The sequence below is a fragment of the Salvia hispanica genome, chromosome 6, assembly GCF_023119035.1.
Source record: "Salvia hispanica cultivar TCC Black 2014 chromosome 6, UniMelb_Shisp_WGS_1.0, whole genome shotgun sequence".
Lineage (NCBI taxonomy): Eukaryota > Viridiplantae > Streptophyta > Magnoliopsida > Lamiales > Lamiaceae > Salvia > Salvia hispanica.
The window spans coordinates 33,687,058-33,696,401 of NC_062970.1; the positions used below are offsets into that span (position 1 = coordinate 33,687,058).

Here is a 9,344-nt window from a genome sequence, read left to right on the forward strand (position 1 = left end):
GTGTGGTGTTGAAAAGCATTTTGGAGTTTTTGGAAATTCTATTTTTTAAGCTTTTTTTTCTTATTTAACTGCCCATTATTAATTTTTTCTTGAAGATGAAAACCTATGAGAAATTAGATAAATTACTCCTTAACATATTAAGAGAAAAGATGTATCAATCCAGTGATATACATAGTTTTTAAATTTTTAAAACAAGATAAATGAATTAATTTATTGTATTTTTGAAAACAAGATAGTATTTCTCTATTTTTGTGCCCATTTTCCCCACTCCCACCCCTCTCTTCTCAAAGGCGTGAATCTGAATACAATTAAAAAAACCCTAAATCGGCCGACTCTCATTCTCTCAGTAAGTTCTCTTCCTTCACTTGTAGTGTTTCGTAATTTAAATGAACATATTTGCAATTCTAGTTTTGTTCAAGCATGAATTTTTATGAATCTAGAAAGATCTGACTTCAAAAGCCCCAAAATACCTACATTTAATATGTTCTGAATTTTACGGTATCTGATTTCCTGTCCGTGATTGCGTAGAGTGATTTGTTTTGTTACAGTTGTGTTTCTTGTATGGTTTTTGTAGGGTTTACGATCATTTTCGAGCGCTTTGCATCCTTTGATCATCGTGGCTTATGTAGATGTGGTGAAATCTCAATTTGGACTACAATGCCAGTTTATTGAATTTTGTACGGTCAAAATCATATCTTGCGCGGTTTTGTTGTATTTGATTTTGGAAATAAGATGGATGGAAATGGTAATATGAATTTAAGGAGTTGGGCGTTTCTTGAACCCCCAGCAAGTAATTGGAAGAACCATCTTGGCCTTCAGTTAATACCTTCCATAACTGAGAAGCCCCTTTTCGGTGGGGGTTGTGGCGATGGATTTCGTGAGCACCAAAACTTGCACCCTTCCCCATCCCCTGTCATGTCATCTATCAATGGTGGGCCCTTTCATCACCATCGTGTTGGTGGTATTTCAGAATCCCACATCCCCGTAGAATATTGGATGAATCAGAACAAGGATTATCTGAATATGTATTCTGGAAACCACCAATCTGCTTATTATCAATCGAGTTATGGGGTATCACCTGAGACATCATCTGCTCAATCTGTCCAAATGCCTCAGCAGCTCAATTTACAGAAGACTGAAAATGTGATGTCCAAGATGGAAGAGGTGTGCGAGGAAAAAGATGATGGTGGTGGTAGTAGCGGCAGTGCAATGGTAGTAAAGAAGAGAGGTGGTAGTAAGGTCACAGGTTCTACACCGAAAGAAAAGAAACCAAGGACCAGAACTCCTCGAGCACCAAGGGATGAGCATGAGCCTACTCCTTCATCCAACCGTGCTAGGACACCAAAGAAGCGGGCCGAAATTGTTATCAATGGAATTAATATGGATGTATCAGAAATCCCTATTCCAGTCTGCTCCTGCACTGGAGCGCCTCAGCAGTGTTATAGATGGGGATCTGGTGGTTGGCAATCTGCTTGCTGTACAACTCACATGTCTGAGTATCCATTGCCTCCGAGTGAAAAGAGACGTGGTGCAAGGATAGCCGGGAGGAAGATGAGCATTGGAGCTTTCAAAAAGGTACTGGAGAAACTTGCATCAGAAGGATATAACTTCTCTAACCCAATTGATCTGAGGAGTCACTGGGCAAAACATGGTACGAATAAATTTGTGACAATCAGATGAAGTTTATGATGAAGATGCTCCGGTTGGCTTCTAAGCGCATGCGGCACTCGCTTTCTGCTGTATATAATATGAATAGCCTGGTTAGAAGCAGAAGCTTTTGGGTGGTTACTAACTTTTCAGCTTCCAGAGTTGAGTTATATTTTTCATAATTTTGCCTCCTGGTGAATACGGATAAGATTATAGTCAACTGTTCGCGTTTTTGTAGCTCAACGAAAACAGTGATCTTGTCTAGTAACAAGGTATGGGATTGATTTGTTGAGATTTACTTTATTCAGTTTGTTTCCTAATTCACTTCCTGACAATCAATTTGTTTTATATACTATTTGCGTCTTGTTTCTATTTTGAATTTTCCATAGCTACATGCTATATATACTAAGAAAATAATGGCACATTTTGGAAGGCACTGATGTAACTGCTAGAATTAATGGATCCTCTAGCTGTCATTCAGCGTCTAGTTAAGCGATTAAAGTCACATAAGTGTGTGAAAGATACTAGAGTTCAATAAAACTAGACTGTTGTTAGTGAGTGATCATTGGTTTCCTAAACTAGGATGTAAGTGCTCAAATGATGGGCAACGGCATAGATTAAACTTACTATTACTTTGCTATGTAATGTGATAAGAGATGTATAATCCTAGCTCCATAAAAATTGTAACTTTTGAGGGTAACCATTTCTGGAAACCATGTTTTGAGAGTTGTGGCCTGTATGTGTCTGAAATTGTTTTATGGTGATGTAGGTGTGCCCTTTTTGGTTTCATAGGAGTTGCACATGCTACATTAATGTCTTTATGCTCATTAATCAAAGAAAACTAGAATGAGGGGTAGCCATTAACTGCAACTAAGCTTTTCTTGCTAGCTGTGGGTGAGTTAATGCTCAAGTATATAGTGTATTAGCTGATGAAAAAGTTGAATTGATTACCTGTTAAGGATATTTCAGTTTGTTGATCGATTCCATCCGATGATATAGTTTGAGACAATTTTTATTTAATTAGTTCGGTGAGTGTTGCAGCAATTGTTGAGTGTGGACTTTTTCTTGTCTACGAGAATGTGAACATGTGTTAGCTTTTTTTTTATTTTTAGAAAGTAGTGTTTTTCTTAAAATACAGATAAGGTATATGTTCATTTTAGGTTACTATTCTATCTGTGGGAGCTGTGTTTTGCTTAATTTAGACCTATGCAGAAATTGTGGATCATAGAGTTAACATTTGCCCAAAGATTGGGTTATCATGATTTAGCAAACGTAGCCCCTTTCGATGTGTTCTCCCTTCATACAAGTTTAATACTCCAAGTACCACAGTTTACTATTCATATTATCATTTTGGAGTGTACCACAAATAGTGCATACTTACCCGCTGGGAGACTTTCGGCCTTAATCCGCAAACTCCCGAAGACGGGTTCGGTACACCCGTGGTCAAACAAAAAAAAAAATAGTGCATACTTATTCGTTTTTCTCTTTTGGATATCTTCCTTTGTACTTTTCTTTCATTTTGCATATCTATTTATAAACATGACCCACAATTATATACTACTACTCCACTTGCTAACTAAAACAAAAAATAACAAGGAAACATTTTCTTTACTTACAAAATATACTAGTATTACTATTTAATTTTTATTAAAACTTGTGTCCGACTAAAGATCAAGATGTACTTCACTCGACGTTGGAAAAATTAATGTTGCAATAATACTCACAAATCAACATATAAAGTGAACGTGGTTTTTATTTTTCTCTCTCTCTTTATTTATAATCGATATAATTTTTTCATTTTTTCTAAATTCTTGATAAATTGAGCATCCAGCTTGATTTTACGTGTAGCCTTATTATCAATTTATTGGGATTAAATTGACAACGAGCCTTATTATGTAAATTACTATATTAGCCCTTTGAAACCTACTCCCTCTGTTTTATATTAGTGGAGTCATTCTGTCATTTTGGTACGTTCAATAGTAAGTCATTTTCTATTTTAGTAAAATTTAACATATTTTTTCTTTCTTACTTTATTCTCTCTTCATCTCTCTACCTTTTTTATTTCTTACTTTATTTTTCCCTTGCTCTCAACCAATTTTTTCTTAAAATAATTGTGTAACGAAAAGAAACGACTCTACTACTATGGAATGGAAGGAGTAGTTTTGTCCATAAAACACTAGCTAAGAGCATCCCCAACGCGGAGGGGACGGGCCACGATTGGGGTCCGGCTCGGGACGCAGGCGTTAAACGGAGGAGATTTCCAGCCTGGGACGGTCCCGATGCCGCAGTTGCGTCCCTGGGCCGCTCCTGGGGTCCGGCCCGGCTCAGGGTTAGGCGTGCCCGTGCTGCAATTCTAGAGTCTCGGCCCGGCGTTAGAGGTGAAGCAGGCTGTGACCCGTTGCCCTAATTTCTGATTTTTTAGGGTTTTGGAAGAGGAAGGGGGAGAGGAAGAAGATGGAGGAAGAGGAGGAAGAGGGAGAGGGAGAGGGGCAACGAAGCTCCCACGTGATTTTCTAATTTTTAATTTTTGTTGCATTTTTTTTTGCATTTTTTTTCTGTTCTAATTTTTATTTTTTTTAGTTTATAATTTATTATTTTTGAATTAAAAACAATATTTTCATATTATAATTGCTCACCATTTTCAATTTTTACAAGTAAAATAGGTTAGAGTTGTGAATAGTATAATTTAATAGTTGTGGCCCGGGATGGGGCCTGCAGGGATAAAGGAGTTGTGGCTGGGACTCAAATTTAGGGGAATGATGACGTGGAGATGATTTGGAGTCTGAATTGGGGGCGGGGTTGGGGATGCCCTAAGCGCATGAATTTAATGAACAGTTAGCAGTTAGCTAGTTATAAATTTCTTAAATTGTTATTCTAATTAAAGTAATACGAGTATTATTTTGTAATTTAATAAAATTCAAATAATCTTTTGATTTTAGAGACAACTTAATGTTTTAGACCGTACATTTTGAACTGTTGGGCTCTTACATTGCCGTCATGATTACAATCAAAATTATTTTGAAATGAATGAATACTCATTTAGCAATTAACCTTTTGAATCCAAGATTTACTACACCACCAACCAAGCGTGAAGTGGTCTGAAATAAAAATAGTTACACCACTAATTTCGGTTCCAACAGTTTTTCCCAATCAATATCCTTAATCATAGGATATCCAAAGGGTCATTTCATCACAATTCACAATTTCCAAGATTAGAGAAAGAGAGATAGTGAACAAGAACATGCATGCAACTTAATTCAACCTAATTAACGCAAATTAAACTTGAAGAACACATCCATGGAGGCCGAGTATCACAACCTGAAGACCTTCCCCTCCTTGAAATTAAGCCGGCAGGGATCGGAGGGCGAGGGCGAGACCCCAAGGCTGAAGGCCACCCCCTCATTCTCAGAGGCCGAGAGCGACATCCCGAGGCTCCGCGCCGTCTCGTCGTTCAAGCACGTGATGGAGGCGGCTGCGGAGTGGTCGGGGAGCGAAGGGGAGCTGCCGAGATACACGAGCCTCAAGGACGTCATGTCCAATTTGTCGCCGCGCGGTGGCGGCGCGGACGTCCCCAATATCCGAAACGAGCTGGTGAAGCACGCCGCGTCGGCCTACGTGCTCTCCGCCACCGTCATCAACCCCTCGCAGCAAGACCAAGATTCCAGAATCTACGACAGAATCAAGTCGTGGTTTCTCACGTGCCACGTCGGATTGCCGTTGTGCTGGCCCCTCGTTGATTTTGTTTACCAAATTGTGCGTAGGATTAGGAATGGATTGAGGGGGGTGGTTGAGGTCACCTAGCTACCTTACTTATTCCATTTCCTCTTACTAATTTTACTATTCACCTTCCAAATTCAACTTTTTTTTTTGTTTAGGTGTCTAGTAGGTTCGGTACATTTTTTTTATTTTATTTGGGGTCTTTGTTTTAATTAATTAGTGGAATGTTAAATTGTATACTTAGGAATTAATTGCACTTGTGCGTATGTGTGTGAAAATGTGACCGGTTTAGGTCGGTTTAATGGGAGGAGCCACTGATGATGTAATTTGGAACTGATTTTCAAAAGAAAATTCTGAACAAAGAAGTTGCCTAGTATTTGGAATGACAGCTTTGCGATTCCAATAAAATGATCAACTATAATTTTTGTTTAACGGTAATTGTTAATTATTTAAATCATAACTTTTCATTTACTGAGGTAATCAATAAGTTTGTTCCCATTGGCCTACCAGTGCACGCACTAAATTGAAGATAGGTGATCTGTTAAGGATATTGATATTGTTGTTCGATATCAAATCAAGAGCCGCTAGTAAACGATGACTTCGACGATTATGGCCAGATGTTCCCCTTGTTGCCGCTGGTAGGTGTGCCTTTCCATGTACTAGGGCAATTCTCTTTTAACCAGTGCATGCGTCTATGTTGCCTAGAATACGAATATGAGAGAAATGGATAAGGGATGAAAATTAAAAGATAGATGTTCACATTGATTACAATTAAGTAAAAAATTTAAAATACTCCTATCATTTATTATTTTTTTTAAAACACGGACCACACTCTTCCAAATTAATTTTGGCAGATGAACAGTGCAAACAGCACCAAATTTGGTTATTTGGGTGGAGTTGCTCTTAAGGCCATGTTAATTAAAAGCCATATATTTAATGAATGTGAAACGGTATTTCAACTTGACAGACCTTGGTCTTTTATGAGTACATAACTGCATTTTATTAAATACTTTTATCATAAGAATAGGTCCACAAATGTTTTCTTACCCCTTACAAAATTTGCATGTCACTTTTACAGTTTTACTCAATTTGAATACCATGATTTTTTTCTCTCTTTTACTCATCATAAATACCGAAAGTTTGTATGTTCTCCCTATGAAAAACTTTGGTATTGCCGAACCCCCAAAACTAGAAGAAAATAGTGAATTCGAACTGTAGAAGAGCTTGCCGCACAGAATGAGAATAGTGAAACTGGCATCCAACTTTATACAAGTGACCAAGTAAAATTGAAGTGTAAATTAATGCGATTATTTTACAAATGATAGAGAGAGAAGGTAAATGGGCTGAGTGAGCCACAGTGAGATAATTAGAGAGAGAAATGCGGGCGTATGAAAGCAGACAAAAATAAGGCTACTAATGCGTACGTATATATGCAGTTGGCCTTTAGTATTTATGCATGCAATTTAAGTCTGCCTATGAAAATCACAATTATGACTGTGTTTTTTGTTTCTTTATGGGGATGTTTTTCTTTCAACCATATATTGTCATTGGCCCCCAACCCCACCCATCACCCTCTTTTCCATCAAGTTTAATTAGAGGCAGCTTTTTATAACATTAGCTGATGAAGATGTTTGTTGAAGTTGAGAGAGAGAGGAGAGTGGGCTTTCAAAAAGTGAATTGAAAGACCTCAATCAACAAAGATGCTTTCCCTTTGATTTTAGTATTTCTTTTTGGCACGGTTGTATTTTAGTAGATTCTATAATGCTCACCGACATTGACCTCTCCGCCCTGCCGGAGCCCTCCTTCTCCTACTGCGACACCACCAAGCGCAAGCGCCGCCCCGCCGGAACCCCAGGTATATTAATTTAACAACACGAATTAACACGTGTATGATGTATGTGGATGATGAATGAATGGGGATTATATTGTAGATCCGGATGCGGAGGTAGTGTCGCTGTCGCCGAAGACGCTGCTGGAGTCGGACCGGTACGTGTGCGAGATCTGCAACCAAGGGTTCCAGCGGGATCAGAACCTGCAGATGCACAGGAGGAGGCATAAGGTGCCGTGGAAGCTGCTGAAGAGGGAGACGCCGGTGGCGCGTAAGCGCGTGTTCGTGTGCCCGGAGCCGAGCTGCCTCCACCACAACCCCTGCCACGCCCTGGGCGACCTCGTCGGGATCAAGAAGCACTTCCGCCGCAAGCACAGCAACCACAAGCAGTGGGTTTGCCACAAGTGCTCCAAAGGCTACGCCGTCCAGTCCGACTACAAGGCACACCTCAAGACCTGCGGCACCCGCGGCCACTCCTGCGACTGCGGCCGTGTCTTCTCCAGGTAATTAAAATTTAAAATACTCACTCTGAGAGAGAGAGGAGAGAGATTGTTGATGGTTGATTGTTACAGTATGGGTCATTGCATATGGGAAATCAGGGAATCTTGTCTTTTCACAGACTTTTCTTGTATTCAGTGCAGAATGTTTTGCAATTGCAGCTTGGGGATTTAATTCTCTCTCTCTCTCTCTGAATCTGTGTGTGTGTGTCAAATCACTCTCCCAAGTCTCAAGCAGTCAAAGAAAAATATGCAGGCAACATATTGCTTGATAGACTACTAGGTTTTGAGTCATGTCTTTCTATCCAAACTATAATTGTTTTTACAAGTTGTTTTAAGATTAAAAGAAAGAGTGATGATAAAAAACTAAAAAGCTTGAATAATTTCTACAAGTTGTGGCGTTTTGATGGTCAAGATGCTCATGATACGAAATGATTTAGTCTTGTTTGTAGCAGTACAAGTCTTGATGAATGGGGGATCAAACTTCAATCTCCAAACCCCATTTCTTCTGTTCAAAAATTGTCCTTTTGCTGCCCTTTTTTACTACTCCGCATCTTTCTTTAATCATTACCACCTTGAAAACTTTTACTACTATTGTTTAGATTTTATTTATTATTAATTTTCTAGGGTGGAGAGTTTCATCGAGCATCAAGATGCTTGCAGCATGGGGCGCATTCACCCGCCGCCGCCGTGCTTATCGCGGACGGCGTCGAGCCCTAGCCCCTCCAGCGACACCAATCTCAGCGCCCGTCCCCCAAACCTCCAACTCCAGCTCCTCACCAACAAGCTCGACGAGGACCACTCGACTCAGCTGCAGCTCTCAATCGGCTCGTCCGAGATCACCGGCGACAAATCCGAGTCTCCGCGGGGGAGCAGCACGGCCGGCGATCAGTTGAAGGAGCAGCTGCGGATCGCGACGGCGGAGAAGAGCTACGCGGAGGAGGCGCGGCAGATGGCGAGGCGGCAGATGGAAGCGGCGGAGCATGAGTTCGCCAACGCAAAACGGATCCGGCAGACGGCTCAGGCGGAGCTCCAGAAGGCGCAGGCGCTCAGGGACCACGCCACCAAGAAAATCAACGCCTCCATGCTCGAGATCACGTGCCATTCCTGCAGATCGAAATTCCAGCAAGCGTTGTTTGCTGAGTCGTCGTCTTCGCGTGTTGGATTGGATTTCATCTCGTCTGCGCTCAGAGATTGGGAAGTGAAGAAAGCCAATCAATAATACTAGTAGGAGTAATAATTTTGAGGGAAGCTTTTTGCTCAGGAACAATAATGTGAAATTTAGAGGGCATTTTCACTTTTTATTACCTGTCCATTTCTATTGGCAAAAAAGATGAGATGTCTAGCCATTCATCAGATTCGCATTAATAGCTCTTCTTCTGCAACAAATATTTTCTTACTCATGTGTGATTATTAGTATTCATGATTGTGTATGTGTTATTAGCATTTGGTGAGTATTTATGATAAAAAATAAATAAATAATCATAAGGTGTACCATTGAACTTTACATTTTACTATATGTATAAAGTATGTACGGATATATGATGGTACTGTTATCAGCGCAGTGTTGTAATTTATAACATCTACTAGTATTTTTGTTTGTTTGGTAAACAACAATTAAAAACATTCAACTTGACAATGAAGAATATGACTTA

General features: G+C 39.9%; 2 protein-coding genes across 2 annotated transcripts; both read left to right on the forward strand.

Annotated features, from left to right (window-relative positions):
- Positions 1-207: 207 nt before the first annotated feature.
- Positions 208-2,019, forward strand: LOC125192051 (protein BASIC PENTACYSTEINE2-like). Its single transcript, XM_048089504.1, has 2 exons — positions 208-346; positions 575-2,019. The coding sequence occupies exon 2, from the start codon at positions 733-735 to the stop codon at positions 1,678-1,680; it is 948 nt and encodes a 315-aa protein (XP_047945461.1). The 5' UTR covers positions 208-346; positions 575-732; the 3' UTR covers positions 1,681-2,019.
- Positions 2,020-6,940: 4,921 nt separating this feature from the next.
- LOC125193379 (zinc finger protein SHOOT GRAVITROPISM 5-like) lies at positions 6,941-9,110 on the forward strand. Its single transcript, XM_048091155.1, has 3 exons — positions 6,941-7,219; positions 7,296-7,695; positions 8,317-9,110. Exons 1-3 carry the CDS (start codon positions 7,126-7,128, stop codon positions 8,909-8,911), a joined length of 1,089 nt encoding a protein of 362 aa, XP_047947112.1. The 5' UTR covers positions 6,941-7,125; the 3' UTR covers positions 8,912-9,110.
- The last annotated feature ends 234 nt before the right edge of the window (positions 9,111-9,344 follow it).

Bases quoted from the DNA above. Each gene is read 5' to 3' on its own strand.
- LOC125192051 (XM_048089504.1), top strand. From the start codon at position 733: ATGGATGGAAATGGTAATATGAATTTAAGGAGTTGGGCGTTTCTTGAA.
- LOC125193379 (XM_048091155.1), top strand. From the start codon at position 7,126: ATGCTCACCGACATTGACCTCTCCGCCCTGCCGGAGCCCTCCTTCTCC. The intron at 7,220-7,295 runs GTATATTAATTT...ATTATATTGTAG, and splicing joins CCGCCCCGCCGGAACCCCAG to ATCCGGATGCGGAGGTAGTG. The intron at 7,696-8,316 runs GTAATTAAAATT...TTAATTTTCTAG, and splicing joins TGCGGCCGTGTCTTCTCCAG to GGTGGAGAGTTTCATCGAGC.